This window comes from Galeopterus variegatus, unplaced genomic scaffold (assembly GCF_000696425.1).
Source record: "Galeopterus variegatus unplaced genomic scaffold, G_variegatus-3.0.2 Scaffold729, whole genome shotgun sequence".
Lineage (NCBI taxonomy): Eukaryota > Metazoa > Chordata > Mammalia > Dermoptera > Cynocephalidae > Galeopterus > Galeopterus variegatus.
The window spans coordinates 272269-291485 of record NW_007726840.1 but is presented as its reverse complement, the minus strand read 5'-3'; the positions used below and the strand labels follow the sequence as shown (position 1 = coordinate 291485).

At 44.5% G+C, this 19217-nt stretch overlaps 1 protein-coding gene across 1 annotated transcript in view; it reads right to left on the bottom strand.

The window, feature by feature from the left end:
* Positions 1-19217, bottom strand: part of SLC9A8 (solute carrier family 9, subfamily A (NHE8, cation proton antiporter 8), member 8) — an 85942-nt gene that overhangs the window by 4976 nt on the left and 61749 nt on the right. Inside the window, exons 10-14 of the mRNA XM_008571842.1 lie at positions 18367-18472; positions 10733-10849; positions 7809-7891; positions 4514-4625; positions 1356-1576 (exon numbers count right to left, since the gene is read on the bottom strand). Coding sequence (XP_008570064.1) covers positions 1356-1576; positions 4514-4625; positions 7809-7891; positions 10733-10849; positions 18367-18472 — 639 coding nt within the window. The remainder of the gene's footprint in view (positions 1-1355; positions 1577-4513; positions 4626-7808; positions 7892-10732; positions 10850-18366; positions 18473-19217) is intronic.

The window sequence follows — 19217 nt, the reverse complement described above, 5'->3', positions numbered from 1 at the left end:
CAAGATACCGGGCCCACCAGACCCACCTGCAGCGTTTCTGATTCAGTAGTTCTGGGGTGGAGTCCAAAAACTTGCATATCTAACAAGTTCCCAGTGATGCTGGTGGCCCTGGGACCCCAATTGAGGACCACTGATGTAGAGTGTGGTGATTAAGAGCTCAGGCTCTAGAGTCTGTGTGACCTCAGCTGTGTGATTTGAAGTCTGTGTCTCAGCATTCTCATATGCAAAATGGGTATGAGGAAAGCATCTGCTTCCTGCAGGTTATCAGGACAATCTGAGATAATGGAAGGCAAACACATTCATCGTGTCCATACCATAGAACAGTGCCTGTGTGTGTGATGAGCCCTCCCCCTGTTTGATATCCACCTGAAGGTCTGAGAGCCAGTACCAGAGCTTTTGTTAAAAACAAACAAGAGAGTTAGTAGATAGGGAGCAGGGGGAGAAGGGCTGCCAAGAGTGAAAAGTCCTGCAGAGCCCAGGCCTGAAGGTCACCTGGAAGTTTCCTCCCAGCAGCACTGCACTGGCTGAGGGGCCCAGTATAGAAACTGGAGACCAAGGTCCACCCAGCCCTGACACTCTGACATTAGAGGTGGACCACATGAGGATCTCTGTGCCTCCAATGAATGATTAAAGTCTCAAATAAGGGAACTAGAAAAGATGCATTTCCAGAAATGGGGGTGGGGATGCACAGGTGGATGCAGGAAGGTGGAATGAAAGCCCAGAGCAGCCTCCACTTCGTCAGAGAGCCCGGCTCAGCACGTGGGGCCTGAGGGTGAAGACAGGGCAAGGAAGGCACATGGGTGGGCAACCTGGTGGCAGGGCAGCTACCAGGCAGAAGGGGCCTTGCAGGTAGCAGAGGTGGGCACAGGAGACTCCACTGGGCTCTGGGCACCTCCAGCCCCAAATCATGCCCTCCCCTGTCCTCAGGGGAGGGCACCTCTCATGGCCCTCACAGCCACTGCAAGCCACCCTCCCCTCCTCAGGGCCCCAACAGGAAGTTTCCAGTAAATGTTGGGGAAGGACATGGTTTTGAAACCTTCCAGTCTGGGCCCTGATGCAGGGCTCAGCTAGCAGCTGGAGAGGCGCACTGCTGGGACAGCATGACAGGCCCAAGCTTCTGTAGCTGCACAAAGCTGCAGAAGGAAGCAGCCAGTGCCAGCCCATGCCCCCGTGGCATCAGCAGGGTTCAAGGCTGGCAGATGCCCCTCCCCCACAGAGTCAGGCTTCAGAACTCCAGCTCCTTCTCGGGCTGGGCAACTAGCGCATGTGGAGCCACCAGGCACCTTCAGAACACGCCTCCCTCCCTGCTCCTGGCAGCAGCCCTCCGCCCCCACCCCCGTTGCCATGGCTCTCACCATCTTCTCCGTCTTGCTGAGGTTGACGTCCTTCTTGTTCCTGCGGCGCGCCTTGGCATCCTCGATGTCCATGAAGCGGATGAGAGGCATGGTGCTGCCACCCAGCAGCAGGATGGTGAAGAGCACGATGATGATGGTGGTGGTGCCAATGAGCTGCCGCTTCTCCATGGGCTCCAGGTCCAGGTGCAGACTCAGGGCATAGGGGATGGCCCCCCGCAGGCCTGGGGACAGTGAGAGAGTAAGGAGGGAGCCGGGAGGCGGCGGCTTCACTACCGGGTTCTCTGGGGGTCTGGGCAGGGCCCACTGGAGAATTCTCAGTCACTCTGAGCCTCTGGGGTGTGAGAAGAGCAGGCTGAGATGTGGACACCAGGCAAGGCTCACCTCCATGCCTTTCACAGGATGGCCCGTCCTGGCTGTGAGGCGCCAGGTGCGTGTGTATGAGGATCCATCCGGCCTGCCACTCGTGTTTTAGAAATCACCTGACAGCCGCTGTGGGTGGAGCCCCCTGATGAGCATCAGGCCCTGTGCTAGGTGTGCTGCATGCACAGGATCACTGGAGCTTCCCAGGAAAACCTGCGAAGCAGGTGTAGCCTTCCCCACTGCAAACAGGTGAGGGCCACACAGCCAACACTGGCAACGGCATGAGACGCAGTCTGCCCAGGGCCCCTTGTATCCAAAGGTGCTGCCCCCATGTAGCCCCCTGGCAGTACTGATGGGGGCTTTGGGTTGCTCTGCTGGTCCCCTGCGAGGCTGCTGTAATACAACCCAGGGGCAAGGATGGAACTCGGAGACAACACTTTCCTCTGTCCGAAATTTCCTGGCTTTGGGCCGGCCCGTGGCTCACTCGGGAGAGTGTGGTGTTGATAACACCAAGGCCACGGGTTCGGATCCTATATAGGGATGGCCGGTTTGCTCACTGGCTGAGCGTGGTGCTGACAACACCAAGCCAAGGGTTGAGATCCCCTTACCGGTCATCTTTAAAAAAAAAAAAAAAAAGAAATTTCCTGGCTTTTCTGGCACCAAATGGAGGGGAATGGGCTGTCCTGGCCCTGCACCAGGGGAGTTCTCAGAGCGGTTGGGAGGACAGACAGCAAACAGGACTTATGAGAGGCACCAGAAAGGAAAGAGTGGGGCAGGGGCAGTGCAGACAGAAAAAGGACCTGGGCCAGACCTGAAGCCCCTCATCACAATGGGGCTGGGACAGTTAGGCTGCTGCAGTGGTCCAGACCTGAGATGGGGGACAGTGGAGAAAGAGGGAAAGGGGTGGAATTTGGAGACATGGGGGGTGCTAAGTGACAAGTCAGCCTCTCTAAACCTGTCACAGGGGCTGGAGGATTAAGTGGTATGGCATGTGTAATGTGCTTAGAACAAGGTGTGCACCCAGCAAATGCTTAGCACTGGCTGCCACGCCTACATTTCATACCTATTTTCTTATTTCTGTGGAAGGAGCATGTTAGCAAAGAGGCCAGTTGGGCAGGGAGTTCAGTCCTAGACAATGGGATGGCAACATCTCCACGATATCCAAGTGGACAGTCAGAAGTAGGAGTCTGGGTCCCAGAGGAGGGTCTGGGTCAGAGGGAACAGCTTTAGAGTGAAGGGAACTTGATGGAAGTTGAGGCCGGGAGACTGCTCAGTGAAAGGGAAGTGGCCAACCCAGAACAGAAGTGGGTCAGAGGGCAAGACCTGAGGAAGCCACTATCAGAGGGGTCAGCAGAGGAGGGGAAGGGGACAGTGGGAGCCTGAGGAGATGACAAAGGGAAAGAAAGGAAACCAGGAGTGGGGCCTGGAGGCCAGTGAAGAGGGGGTGCAGGGTGCAGGCAAGGGAGTGTGGCGGGAAGGGGGCTCCAAGCAGGTGGGCAAGGACAATGACTGACCAGTTCCACCAGGTTTGGCTGCAGGAGGTCGTTGGTGACCTGGGCAAGGCCAGGTCGGTGGGAGGTGAGTGAGAACAAGTGGAGCGCAACCTGCTCAGAGAGGTCTGGCCATGACCGACAGAGACGCAGAAGCTCTGGAGGGGATGTGTGGCAGGGGTTTTGGTGGAAGTTGTTGGTGTTTTGCTAGGAAAGAGGAGAATCTTTGACTGTTTAAATGATGATGGGAGGAGCTAGCAGAGATGGAGGCCGAGGATCCAGGAAAGACAGACAGAAATGCACGGAGGGAGGGCCCAGATGGCCTGGGAGAGAACGGAAGCCAACAATCCCCCATCCTCCACAGAGGTCCCTGTCATCATGCCTCCTCTCCCAAACAGCTCACGTAACTTTATAAAACACCTGCTACATTTCTTAGGGTCTCTTTGAGATTTTTAAGACCTTGGATCACTACTTTACAGAGTAGTTTTTTCTCTCATTGGCAAAAATGATTAAGAGAAAAATGAGTTTCTCTCACTATATATAAATATACGCATATATATACACACATATGCTTCTTTTTTAAAGAAGACCTTTTGAAAGAAGAGAAGTCTGAAACAAACTTATAGATACGCTGTCACACAGAGAACATTATGAAGCATGTTGATACATCTCTACCCATGTGGAAATATTTTAATTATAATATTTAAACGAGAAAGCATAAAAAACTGTATGTACTGCCCAAAAATAAATTTAAAGATGCCTAAGGATTCAGTTCTTTAGGAGCCAAAGGTTTATGAAATCATTTCCATCCTTGAGAAAGTAGAGAAATGTGATTGAACAGCACTGAAACATTCAAATTAAACTATCATAGCTTTGTGACTGAAGGGTAGAAATATCCAAAAACAGCCTGTAGTACAAAAGTTTCAAATTTCACCTTTGTTATTATGAGCCCATTAATTACTTCAGCATAGAAAACACACAGGTGAGAGCCGAACCTCGTGCTGCACTGCCTCCAGTGGCCACGTGATCCTAAGCATGTCCTCTGCCCTCCTGAACCTGAGCTTCTTCATCTGTACAGCAGGCATGTACCACCTCCTTCACAGCACTGTGGTGAGGGGTACCATCTGTTAGGACCTTTGCCCTGGGCCTGGATTACAGTAGGTGCCCATTAAATGGGAGTTTTTATATTTTTAGCTTATGAGGCAAGTTCATTTTCAAAGGGTTCTAGCAAATAACCACATGTTCTCTTTGCATGTGTGCCTTTATAACATATTTTCCCTCCAACTGTTTATTCGAGATTTGACTTACCACTAAACCACATGATGAACATCATCTTCGGTGTGATTTTATGATCCCGGAAGAAATTCAGGAGGTAGGAAAGTGGGAAAATGTTTACTGCTCTGCCGAACAGTACAAGCACCTGTTAATAGTGACAAACTAAGTCTTAGATGAAAACGTCTGGATCTTCAAGTTGAAGCTTGTTGAAGGTGATGCTGACCATGTAACACACCCAATATAAATGCAGTATTCCCCTCAGTCATAAAAGACACGAGTAACACAATGCTAGAGATCCACATGGGTGTGTAGATGCCAGTTTCTATGTGTCTGGGAAAGGATAAAGCTTTGTACGTTATGTTTCGGTAGCCGGAAAAGAAAGGACTAATGAGATATCACAAGGGCTTTAGTAATGACAGCAGAACAAAAGAGAATACCAAGAGTCTGTGCAGAAGTATCCAGAGATTAATTTAAGGGCAACCTGACTCGGAAGGTGCCCCACTGTGGGATAGACCTGCGCTAATCGTTCCCAAGCTAGCTCTAGAGGGACAGACAAGGTGTTTCTGCCTCTCCCATGGTGGCTCTGCTCCTCAAGGAAAGGAAGAAAGGCCGAGAGGGACCTCCTATGCACAAAAACTGCTCTCTGAGCAAAGGAGCAAGTAGGTAGGTTCTACAAGGAGGCCATATACATCCGGCCTAGCCAGTTCCTTGCCATGGCTTTTGGTTTCTAACCAACTCCAAAGGCAAGTTAGTCTGAATAAAACATAGCATTATGTAAAGTTTAAATCTTATCTAAGTGGATTCTTAGGACTATTTATTAATTTACTTTCATTTTCTTCATCTTGGTTCTCACCATAACTAACTTGCAAAGGATGATACACACATGTACATCCTTTAGGTTTTAAGTTTATTTATTTATTTTTTTATTAAAAGATGACCGGTAAGGGGGATCTTAACCCTTGGATTGGTGTTGTCAGCACCACGCTCACCAAAGTGAGCAACCGGCCATCCCTATATGGGATCCGAACCCGCGGCCTTGGTGTTATCAGCACCACACTCTCCCGAGTGAGCCACGGGCCGGCCCCTTAAGTTTATTTTTTTAACAAGTATGAACTGAGTGTGCTATGGGTAGTGTGCCTTGGATGATCAAGTTAATAATAACTGCTCCCAATTATCAAACACTTCTATGCCAGACAATGTGCTAAGCATTTTACATGCATTACCTTGCTAAATTTAAATCCTTGCCACGGTCTTATGTAGTAGGTATTATTGTCTGCATTTTACAGATAAGGAAACCAAAGCATAGAGGGATACATAACTGGTCAAAGTTGACCAGGCAGGAAGTGGTGGATTTAAGTCTCAAACCCGGTTCAGACCCTAAAGCCCATGATATTGATCACTGAGTCTAAGGGTGGGAATTATAACCCATCTAAATAGCATGGGCAGCCTCCACAGGCCGCAGGGCTAGCCTGGCCTATGTGCTTAGGGGAAACTGAGTTATCACCCCAGGGCATCCTTTCCTTTTTCTCCCAACCCACGGCTGAGATCATCCCCTCCCTGTTGCACACGCTGAAATCTAATCCTCCATTCCTACACTCATGTTTCAAGTTTGACTAAATGTGGCCCCTTTTACCCAGTGATCACATTTAGAGACTACTACACTTTCTTTTTTTTTTTTTTGGCAGCTGGTGGTCAGCACGGGGAACCAAACCCTTGACATTACAAGGCCATGTTCTAACCAACTGAGCTAACCGGCCAGCTTTATTATACTTTTTGTAAAAGACTTTTGCTGCTGTTCTCTTGTTCTGAGACCCGAGTTTGGAGGACAGGATAACAGTGACAAACAGAAATGAGCTCTTGCTAGTGCTGGCATCTTATTAAAAAAAAAAAAAAAAAAAGAAATGAGCTCTTGCTGACTGAGAGGTGGAAGTATCCAGATTGCAAGGAGAACATCTTTTTCCTTGGGGTTCCTTATCTTCTCTGTGTCTCAGTTTCCCATACACCAAACAGGCAGGCCTTACCAGTCTGCACATTGTAGGTGACAGTGCTTTAAAAAATAAAATAGGTTTGCCTCCCAATAGCTGTGTTTTGTGAAGTGGATTTGGCAATAAAAGTTAATTGAAGATAAATTATGATAATTCAGCAACAATAAGGTATGTTTCCTAAGTGCCTTAAATTAACAGAGGATCTAAAAAGACAACAACAGAGAGATCAAATTAGGGATTAGAGTATAAATCAGCAGATGAGCTCACACTGAAGGAATAGAGACAAAGGAAGAACACAGACAAGGGACCTGGGAATGCTAGGCTAAATGCCCAAGTGTTAGAAGCCATTAATGTCACTTTGATCAGATGCCTGAGGGAGCTGGACCTTTCTTTTAAATGCTAAACATTTACTTCACCCCATTCCATTCCCCTAAAGGATTTGATTCTGCTGCAAATGATTAAACTTCTCTTTTATTTTTATTTTTTGGCGGCTGGCCACGCTGGCCAGTTAGGGGATCTGAACCCTTGACCTTAGTGTTACCAACACTACATTCTAACCAAGAGAGCTAACCGGTCAACCCCTTTTCCTTTTTTAAAGGTATATCTTTTTTTTTTTTTTTTGATGGCTGGCCAGCATGGGAAGGTATACTTTGTCTCCTACTGCCACCCTCAGGCCCAATTAAAACACTGTTTCCCAAATCCTCTTGATCATAACCATCACCTGGGATAATTTCTCTGGATGACTCTCCAAGGGATGTAAGGCTGGTGATCTTTACTTTAAATAAGTGTCCAAGGTCATGCTTATAAATAGACAAGTTTGAAGAAAACTGATTAAGAAGTTTAACAATATAAATTATCCAGAAAAAGTAGAAAAGAAAAATAAATCATCCCCAGTTCTACAATTACTGTGAACATATTTTTTTCTATACATAATATTTTTACATGTTTATCATCAATTACATATTGAAATCTGTTTTTACCACCTAACATAAAAACACATAAACTTGTACTTTTTAAAGGAGACCATAATATTCAAGGCCATTAAAAAACAAGCAAAAGTCCTTTTCAAAAAACACATCTCCTTTGTACTTTTTAAAGGAGACCATAATATTCAAGGCCATTAAAAAACAAGCAAAAGTCCTTTTCCAGGAATATTTGTTCACTTAATTCCATCCCTTTCCCCCTTATTGTATGTTTGTGATTTTTTTAACAGAAGAAAATTTAAACAGAAGTGTCTATATAGCTGCTTATGTTAACAGTTAACAGTTACATAAGTGAATCCAGAACATGTGGTTATTGATCTACAAATAAGTAATTAAATAAAAAACAAGGAAAATACTTACTATGCACCAGATGACAAAGGAAATTTCAAACTTGTGAGGGAAACTAAAAATGGACAGGCCAAGAAACGCAAACACACATGTTTCTGAAACAAACCAAAGAATGGATTATTCAGCCCCAAGTATTTTCTTCCAGTATAGCACTAAATTATTAAGCAAGCACACATTCAGAAGTCAGAATCCAATATTACACTATTTCCTGGAAAATCCTGCAATCGCTTCTTGGTCAAACCTACACTTAAACAGTTTCTCATTCTTTTCTATCACACAAGCAAGTCTCTGCTATTCAGAATCTCTAACGTAATGAGTCAACTGTCAAATGCTTATGAAAATAAACACTCTCCCACCCGGGGAAGAGGATAAACATATGAATCTGCCCATTTGCTGAACACCGTCATTAGCAAGATCCCAATAGTGGCAGAGCAGCAAAAATTCAGAGCAAATGACTGCAGATGCCACATGACAAGTGTGAAAGGGCCTAACTTCTTTGCCAGAGTGGACAACGCCAAATGATTGGCTTCACATACTTAATGCTGCCACAAACATTAAAACATGGTTTAAACCCAGCAGGATTTGCAGGAAGAGATATATTTCCAAATCTTGGTTCTGCTCACAAGCCAAAAAGAGCCCTGACATCTACTCTCTTATACAGTCACTTATGTACTTTAAGAAAAAGCACCTTATAAATTTCTTTCTTTCTTTCTTTTTTTTTTTTTGCACCTTATAAATTTCTTTTTTTTTTTTACTGACCGGCAACAGATCGCAACCCTCAGTGTCGCGCCTGTACCGGACCGGGACCGGCAACGGGATCGCAAACCTCGGCGTTGCTCCCGCACCTCGCTCAGCCAGTGAGCGGCCGGTCTGTATGTGGGATCCGAACCCTCAGCGGGAGCGCCGCTGCACTCCCAAGCGGCGCACTGTAGCAGTGCGCCACCGGCCGGCCCACACCTTATAAATTTCTAACACTAGGCTCCCTGCTTAAACTGTGACGTCCCCTGGAACAGCCTAATAACTAGGGAGAAAAAGACTGTATTTTTTTTTTTTTTTTAATAAAAATTTGACCGATATGGGGATCTTAACCCTTGGCTTGGTGTTGTCAGCACCACGCTCAGCCAGTGAGCTAATCAGCAATCCCTATATAGGATCCGAACCCATGGCCTTTGTGTTATCAGCACCGCACTCTCCCGAGTGAGCCACGGGCCGGCCCCTAAAAAGACTGTATTTTAAAATAGTTGAACATCATAAAACAGTGAGGCTATTTTAAAATATTTCAGCAATGTTTTTTCTTCAAACATCTAACCTTTTTTTTTTTTTAAAAAAGATGACCGGTAAAGGGATCTTAACCCTTGACTTGGTGTTGTCAGTACCACACTCTCCCAAGTGATCTAACCGGCCATCCCTATATAGGGATCCGAACCCATGGCCTTGGTGTTATCAACACCACACTCTCGCAAGTGAGCCACAGGCCAGCCCTCAAATATGTAACCTTTAAAAAGAAGTCCACAAGCTGAACAGTATACTCACCCTTCTCAAAAAATTTTATCTATTAAATATTTTTGTGATCTTTCCAAATCTGCACATTTAGTCCACATTCAAATCTACTTTATGCTTTTCCCTGGCAGCAGAAATTCTAGTATTATGAATATATCATAGTTAATTTAACCAATTCTCTATGGATATTAGACTGTTTCTGAAATCACAGGCTACAATAAACACCCTAGTACACAGGCTAAATTCCTGATGGTTGAATTGTTAGGTCAAAGAGCATGTACCTTTTAAATTCATACAGAGGCTGCAAGTGACTCTCCAAAAAAGACGCATCGATGCACATGCCCACACACAGGGCTTGTTTTCCATACACCCCTGGTAAAAGTGGGTATTATCAATCTGATGGGTATGAAATAGAATTTGATGGATGTTTTGATTTACATCCTTTTGAGAGGTTCAGGGTCAGAATCTTTAGCCTTGGTTTGCTGAGGGGGTTGCTGTGGAAAAAATGCCCACCAGCCCAGGAATAAAGAGACCCAGTTTCTAGGCCCACTTTTTGGCCATGAGACTGTGGGCCAGTCATATGACTTCTCACCTGAGCTTCCCTATCTGCAGAAGTCTCTGCATGGCCTGCACCTGCCTCCTAGCACACAGCAGTATGGAACTAGCACTTCAAAGTGAGGCAAGCCCCTGGGACATGAGGGGCAATGCTGATGATGACAGCTAGGACACAGCCACTTGGGAGTCAGCTTAAAGGGACAGTGTGAGAGTGGTTCCTTCATGCCCAGGTATAAACTGGAGATACGAGGGTATGTCTTGAGTGTGGCATGAACAAGAGTGCAAACTGATACTGCTTTAAAGAAAAAGTCATTGTGGTCTATCCCGGCCCAACAAAAGACACCTCCACTGCAGAATCTCCACAAGTTATGGCCTTCAGGACGCTCTTGTGAACAAAGGGCTCTGTGGACAGGACTGAGAAGTGCTACTGCTACATCCCCTTCTTAGAAATTCACAATGCACATTAGCTAAAAAGTCTTGCATTCCTAAACTTGTTAAACTTTATTTAACCCAGGATATCCCAACCTCTCTTCTTACTATGGAGTCTTTTGCATCTAACCCTCATCAATATCATTTCCAAGGAATACATTTTTGGAAATGTCACTTTAATACATTCAAAAGGCATGTCTCAATGTTCATAATTAGTATTCTCATTATTTTTAGTCTTAAAATTGTAGGCATCAAACATTCCATTTACTAGGTATCAGGTTACTTTACGGAATTTCAAGGCCACAGGAGCAAACAGAAGATTGGGGAATGCAGCATCTGGCTCTGAGGAATTCTGCTGCCAGGGAAAATCTCAACCGACTCCTAACATAGGGTGAAGAAGAAGGATGTGCTCTGGGTAGGCCTACACACAACCACACAGAGGCAGAACTCACCGCACAAGAAGGCCACGGTCCGGAGGGTTTGCTGCATGAGGATCTGGGTGACCGGGGAGAGGTTATGGTGCGTGTAGTGTGACATCACGATGCCTGAGAACAGGATGGCCATGATGCCTGGAGAGGGACAGAGGGACAAAGTGCACAGATTAAGCAGAAAGAAAAGCACCTGCTACATGATACCCAAATCAGCTCTCACACTTCCTACAAGTCCCTGGAGCCGAGAGTATTGAGGATTCTAAGAAAAAGGAAAAAATGATAACACTTGAGGCCTCCCAGAGGCTTCAGAGAAATACCAATGGCCCCTTTGCTCTGGCAGCTTTATTACTAGCTGGGTGCCTTGGGCCAAGTTATTTCCCCTCTCCAAGCCTCAGTTTTCTCATCTGTACAGTGAGTCTAACAGTGCTCACTCATGGAACTGTGAGGAGGGTAAGTGAAGATGAGCCATGTAAAGTGCCCTTCACAGTACCAGGGCTGAACAGGTACGAGCTGTCATTGTCATCCAAAGATATAAGGGGGCAGGTGAACCACTCTGTGGATGCAGAAAAGGAGCACAAGAATCTGGGTATGGAGAATGGGCAGATTTTGATTGTTTAAAACACTTTTCACTAATTTTGAGTTTTCTCATACTCATCATGTATTACTGTTATAATACAAAAAGGGAGATGTGTTATTAAAAAAGGTCATGTATCTTTTCTGCAGAGCTCTCCATGAGAGAATCTACAACCTTCTTTGCTTACTCAGGATTTGAGTCTCGATGTTTGTCCTCTGCCCCTAAGTAACTCCTGAGGTACTTTACACAGGTTCTTCTCAGTATATCCCTGCCTATGCAGCAGAAAATGCATCTCTATTTCATGTAAGGAAGCTGAGATTTTTACAAAGTCATCAAACAAGCTGCTTAGACACTATATTAATATACTAACTGCAAGTTAAAACTTTATAAAACACTTCTGCCATTTTGTAGAAACAGGGCTTAACTGGCTGACTTTCCATTTATAAAAGGATGAAAATCACACTTACATCGCAGACATTTCAATTACTAAGCTTACTGTATACACAATACCTTATGAAATAGAAGAAAACCCTGCTCTTTGTATTGCCCAACAGGTGCCTGCTGGCTGAGTGATGGCAGCAGCTGGAACATTGTATCTCCTCACCCTCTTAGGAAATAGCAAATTCCTTCGCTCTTTCATTTCCCCTATAAAGGAGGCCAGACAGGGAGATTCCAGAAATGCTTCTTGCAAGACACACCTGACAATATGGGCAAAGGGAAACGAGAGCAGGAGACTTTTTTACTTGCTCTTTGGAGCTCAAGAGTCATTCTGAATCCCTTCTCTACTAGATAAAAAGCAAGCACATAATAACAGAAACCTCCAGTTTTTCTCTACATTCATTTTCTCTACATTCTCAGTATGTTTCTTCAGGTGAATATCAGGAGGGCTGACCCTTCCTGATTCTGCAACAAAAGCTCTCAGTATGTTTCTTCAGGTGAATATCAGGAGGGCTGACCCTTCCTGATTCTGCAACAAAATGCAGGCACTGATGCCATCAAAAGGCAAGACCATGTACAACAGAAGGAGAGAGACCACAACCGGGTCTGGAACTCAACCTCAACTGTCAGACTTGGGGAGGGAAGGCAAGGCACAACCAACTTAAGTGTTTAGTGAATCAAGCTCTCTTCCTCACTGTAAGTTCAATGTTAACAAATTCTGGCTTCTGGGCTTTCAAGGGGCTTTGTTTTGTTACCAGATGGCAGTTCTAGGTGTCTGGTCAAACTGTGTAGAAAAATCTTTCACCGGACCAAGTGCAGTCCACGTCGTGGTGCTCACCAAAAGAAAAGGAAGAGAGGGACAGACCGACAGAACATTAAAACACTAGGACTTTACTGTTATGTGAAAGTACATGCAGACAGGTGCACAGGTGTCTCCAGGAGGGAGGAATGTGCCACGGATTCCTAAGGTGAGAGTTTATAGGATGGGGGTGTTTCTCTACCCTAACTAAGGGGAGGAATATTTGGCTGTGGGGGAGGATCTAGGGTGATTAAAGACTAATAGCTGATGCAATATCAGCTTCCTGTCAGGCGTCCTGGAGTTTCTAAAGTTTTTGGTCATGGGCACTGGGGTCTTTTTTCCCTTAACTCTTTCCTTTCTGGTTTAGTGTCATGGGTGGAAGGTCATATAGTGGTTGTCTGCACTTTTGTTCCTCATAGTGAGCAGGTGTGGCAATTTTTGTAACTGCAAAGTTCCAGGTATAGCATGCTGATTGGTAGAGAGGTTAAGCTGTCATCAGCTCATGGGTTCATTAATTGCCAGACAAGGAGGCAGACAGTGCTGATCCAGTCTGAATATTTATAAGCAACCTCCCTGGGGTGTGTCCCTATTCTGTGCTGCCTCAGTTTTACCAGCCTGCTTCAAGAGGGACTATCAATTCACTGGCAAAGTTGAGACTCTGTGGCTCTTACCTTGATATAAAAGTCAACCCAAGTGGAGCCTGAGCCATATTGAGGTCATGATGCAAGTTTCCTTTCACTCTAATCGTCATTCCACCCACAGAGAGAAGCTGTCACAGCCCACAGAAGTCCAGTGTTAAACACACACTCCAGAAAGCAAAGTCTCCAGGGAGTCAGACCTGACAGTGGAATGTGGAACTTCCCTTGGGACTGAACACTAGGAGAGCCACTGCCAGAGCCCTCACCTGCCTCAGTGCTCTTCGGCAAGTGAACAGGCTCAGCACAGAAGGGGCTTGGTTGGCTGGTTCAGTCCAGTGCACTAGACCAGGGGTACTAGGAGAGCCACTGCCAGAGCCCTCACCTGCCTCAGTGCTCTTCGGCAAGGGAACAGGCTCAGCACAGAAGGGGCTTGGTTGGCTGGTTCAGTCCAGTGCACTAGACCAGGGGCTGGAAACTCAAAACTCTCAGGGGCCAGACAATAAAAATATAAAGAATAATAATTGGAGAGGAGGGAAACAATCAGTGGGTGAGTGGCCCATGGGGGAAGAAAGCGCAGCCTATTTACAAAGGCTGATGGCAGCCCTGTGGGACTGGGGACCTAGCACTGATCAGTCTTCCTTCTGGTTTTTTGAGCGATGCCAGAAATCTTTTCTTACGGGAAATCTCTGAAATTTTAACAATGGCAGCAAATTCAAATGTTTAAAAATGTGCTGTATAGATAAACACACCCCATCTGGAGGCAGAGTTTGGACCACAGCTGCCATCTGTGCACTTGCCCCACTGATGTTGGAAATGGGCCAGCTGAACAATGCAAGAGTGCTTTACCCTGGTTAGGGTGGGGTCAGGGCATCCCTCAAGTTCTGGAGGCAAAAGGAAAGAATCAGGGGCAGGAGTGGGTGCAAAGGCCTGAGGGACAGCTCAAGTGTCTGCCCTATGTGCCCTCCCTGAGCACAGGGGACTCTTGACCACCCTTAACCACAGGGAGAATGGTAGAAACTAGGCTCACTTTTTAAAAAAAATTTTCCCCTTGTCATTTAACGTCTGAATAGGCTCACTTTTGTAAGTGAAATAAAAGGCGTGGCAATTTAAAAATATATACATTAAAGAAGGATCCCCAACACGTTTACTTCTTTAAGATGGCAAAATCAAGGGCTGGCCTGTGGCTCACTCGGTAGAGTGTGGTGCTGATAACACCAAGGCCACAGCTTCGGATCCCTATATAGGGGTGGCCAGTTTGCTCACTTGGGAGAGTGTGGTGCTGACAACACCAAGTCAAGGGTTAAGATCCCCTTACCGGTCATCTTTCTTTTTTTTTTTTTTTTAAAGATGACCGGTAAGGGGATCTTAACCCTTAACTTGGTGTTGTCAGCACCACGCTCAGCCAGTGAGCGAACCGGCCATCCCTATATGGGATCCGAACCTGTGGCCTTGGTGTTATCAGCACCGCACTCTCCCGAGTGAGCCACGGGCTGGCCCAGTGGTCATCTTTCAAAAAAAAAAGAAGGCAAAATCATTTAAGAAAACAGGTAACAATGCAGCAAAAATATTCAGCCTCCTGGAAAGAAGGAAGGAAAAAAGAGAGGGAGGGAGGAAATCCATTTCTGCTGTGGTTAAATCCATTGTTTTAGATGTAATAAAGGAATACAGTAAAGGGATTCAAGTCTAAAAGGCACTGAAAAGGTATCATGGACAATTTCCACTGTACTGTACCTTACTGTGGGTAAAATGTAACATACTTCTTGAGGGTTGAATCAAACCACATTCAGCCTTCTTTGTTAATTACCCAATAATAAACTTATTTTGCTATAAAACATTCAGAGTCATCAAGGTATAGAATAAAAGAGAATCCCATTCACGTTGCTTGCCCAGAGGTAACTACTATTAACATGTCAATATGCAGATTGCCAATTCTTTCACTAAGCAATTATGAAGTTTATCTATTTTTACCAGCATCAGCAGAGAGCATGTGCAAGTGCCCAAGCCACCTGGATCCATGCCCGCCTTCCCCAGGAGCTCTGGAAGCTCAGAGTCCCACCTGACACAGTGGGCCCAGCCACCCCAGGGGAGAGCAGTAAAGCATGTGAGGGGTGTGCGGGCTGCCTGGACCCATTCCCACCTTCCCTGGGAGCTAAGAGTCCACCTGACACAGCAGGCCCACCCACCCCAGTGGAAAGCTTGGGGGGAGTAGGCCAGCTGCCTGGATCCATGCCCACCTTCCCCCAGGCGCTCAGAGTCCCACCTGACCAAGCAGGTCTGCCCACCCACGCCAGCAGAGAGGGTGCTGGGAGCAAGCCAGCACCTACTACCATGCTCACCCAGAACTAAACCTACAATGCCTAACCCAACTATCAATATAGAATACTTCTACAGGTAAGAGTCTCTCCCTTCAAAAACTACTCCAAAAATTAAAAGAAGCAACTACACCACCAGATGTCCAGACATCAATGCAGAGCTACAAGAAGCATGAAAAAACAAGGAAACATGACACCCCCAAAAGAAGACAATAATTCTCCAATACCAGACCCCAAACAACAGGAAACCAGTGAAATGCCTTAAGAGAAATCCCAAATGACAATCTTAAGGAAACTCAACATGATGCAAGAAAAAATAGAAATTACAATGAAGTCAAAAAAAGACAATACTGACATGTATGAGAAATTCAACAAAGAGACAGAAACCATAAAAAAGAACCAAAAAGAAATCCTGGAACTAAAGAATTCATTCAATGAAACAAAAAAATACAACTGAGAGCTTAAGCAATAGAATAGACAATGGGAAGAAAGAATTTCTGAATAGAAGACAGGGATTTTGAATTAACCCAGGTGGACCAAGAAAAAGAAAAAATTTAAATAATGAAGAAAGCCTACAAGATCTATCGAACTACCTTAAGCATACAAACATCCATACTATGAGTGTACTAGAAGGGGAAAAGAAAGAAAAAGGCATTGAAAGCTTACTTAATGAAACAATAGCTGAAAACTTACCAGGTACTGAGAGAGATAGGGTCTAACAAAAAGTAGGCAAACAATGCCCGAAACTGACACAAGGTTGTGAACAGTTTATGTTTCCACCAGCCAGAGTGGTGTGGCCTCATGGACATGAGACACAAGGTAGAGTCCTCAGCAGGCTACTGTCTCAGTTAGTCATGATACTCTGGATCTGCTAACAAAGTTTAAAAATAAGCCTTGTCAAAAGTATTAAACTGATTCTAAGAGATTTAGATACATGCCAGAAGAAAAGTCCAGAACTCTATAAAGGAATAGAGTAAAATCTTATACTCAACAACATAATTTCACAATGACTGGCATCCATTTAAATTAATAATAGCAAGCAGGGCTGATCAGTTACTCAGATGGTTAGAGCACCACATTATAACAACAAGGTCAAGGGTTTGGATCCCTATACCTGCCAGCTGCCAAAATAATAATAATAATAATAATAATAATAATAATAATAATAATAATAATAATAATAATAATAATAATAATAATAATAATAATAATAATAATAATAATAATAATAATAATAATAATAATAATAATAATAATAATAATAATAATAATAATAATAATAATAATAATAATAATAATAATAATAATAATAATAATAATAATAATAATAATAATAATAATAATAATAATAATAATAATAATAATAATAATAATAATAATAATAATAATAATAATAATAATAATAATAATAATAATAATAATAATAATAATAATAATAATAGCAAAGAGCAGGAAAATATGACCTACAAGTAGCAGAAAAATTAATTAGTAGAACTGACCTCGAATTGTTAGAGACAAAAGGCTACATAGTACATGATTTCACTTATATAACATTCTGGAAAGGGCAAAAACTATGGTGACAATGCAGATGAGTGGCTGCCAGGGCTCAGGGATGGGCAGAGGGACTAACTGCAGAAAGGCACATGGGAAATACATGGGGTGATGGAGATGCTCCACATCTTGACAGTGGTGGTGGTTACATGACTGTATATGTTTGCCAAAACTCATGTAACTGTACACTTAGAATGGGTGCATTTATTATATGCAAATTATACCTCAACAAAGTTAATGAAAAAGAAAAACCACCCTGTTGCAGAGACCAAAATATTCTCTGCAATGGTGCCTCTCTTCCAGAACGAGGCCCCTGAAGGGCCTTCACTCAAAGGCTGGGGTGGGGTCAGACTGCTGAGTCATGCTCCAGACACGGTACGTGGCCTATTTCCAGGTCAATGTCCTTACAATTTACCAAACTGTGGACATGGGCCTGACCATCACTTGTGGGCAGGAAGACCAACAAAGCCAAGCCTTGCATACCGGGGCTGTAGATTGGTTACAAGGAGGTGAGGGCTCCAAGAACCATCACTGGGTGAGTGGCCACTCCTCCTTCAGCTGGGAAACATCACATTCTAGGACCACACCAAAGAGCCATCTCTGCTGCTGGGAGCTGTAGGCTCTCCTTCCTTGGAGTGTGTGGAAAAGGCTCTAGGGCCAGACCGTCCACGTTTGAATATCACTGCCACCACTTACTACCTAGGAAGCTTTGAGTTAATAACTTCACTTCGTAGTACCCACTCCAAGGGGGTGGTGGGAGCATTAAAAAACTGAATACAGGTAAGGTGTGTCCAGTAAACTCCTCTGTTACATCATGCCACAGCCACACTTTGCTTGTCCCTCTACTTAGTACCTGGTTTTCTGGTTATCTGTTTTGCAGAAACCTGTGTAAGAGGAGGGGGTTATAACCATTGGTTCTTGAGTCGATAACAACTACTCTGAATAACTCTTCCACCCATTCCAGCTGTGACCTTGGGCAATTTATTTAATTTCTCTCAACCTCAGTTTCTCATCAGTGAAATAGGGACCTGCCCAGTACCTCCCTCCACAGGCTACCTACTTATGAGGGAGTCTCATAAGACCGACGGGGAATCAATGTGAGAAGGAAGGTAAAGAGAAAATGTGACCGTGACACCAGTGTGACTGTTTGTGCCTCTGGATCCAGCAAGGCCTAACTCCAGATGCATTCCTAGGGAGTCAATAAATCTCTTTTATGGCTTGAGCTCTTCTGAGTTGTGACTTTGTCTCTTGCAACTAAAAGTGACCCAATTGAGGGAAAACCTTCTTCACCAGGTAGGACAATGTGCCATCACCGTGGCTTTTCTGGGCTCTCTGTCACTTACCCGAGAGTGATATTCCTTCTGCGAGTCCATAAGGCAGATAAGCAAAAATGATCATCATGCCGAACTCCAAGGAAGGTGTTTTCCTCAAGTCAATATGCTTTAGCACGTAAATGACAATTGTCAAGGAGAATCAAGGGACAGTTGATGGGAGATGTCACAAAACTTCTGCCTTCCAAATATATAAAGAAAACAATGGAGACAAAAGATTTTGAAACAATCTTACAAATGAAAATATGTTATTTTGGAACTTTTTCTTTGTAGGGAGAATTTTGTTGTAAGAAAGGGAATCTGACAAAACACTAACAAATGTGAACTCCTGAGACAAACGGTGTGGGAAAATTAAAATCAACCTAAGTCAACTCACTTAAAAATGCTTTAGAGGGCTGGGAATGTGCCTAGGCTCCAGACATGCTGAGGGCAGCCCATACTGCCAGGACCCTCCCAGGGCTGTGTCACCCCCCCACCTCCTCCCACCTCCTCCAGCGACATCAGATGAGATCACTAATGGGCACCCATCTTGTTTTCTAGACCCTGGGGTTCAATGCGCTACTGAAGGACAGTCTTTACTATTCCTGGAGATTTCTCAACTCATCATGCCCTTGTGAAAGCAAAGTGTCTTCAATATATTCAAACGTTGTTCACAATGACTGTCCTGGAGCTCATAATACCCATTTACTCAGCTTCATTATAATAGATACTTTTTTTTTTTTAATGAAAAGATAAACATGGAGGAAAATACTGAACTGGAAAAAGTTTTCTTTTACATTCTGTTTATTGGTACAATATGAGAAGCTCTCGGTCAACTTAGTAGAGTCTTTAGACTTCTGGACAAAGGAGCTGATGGGAAAATT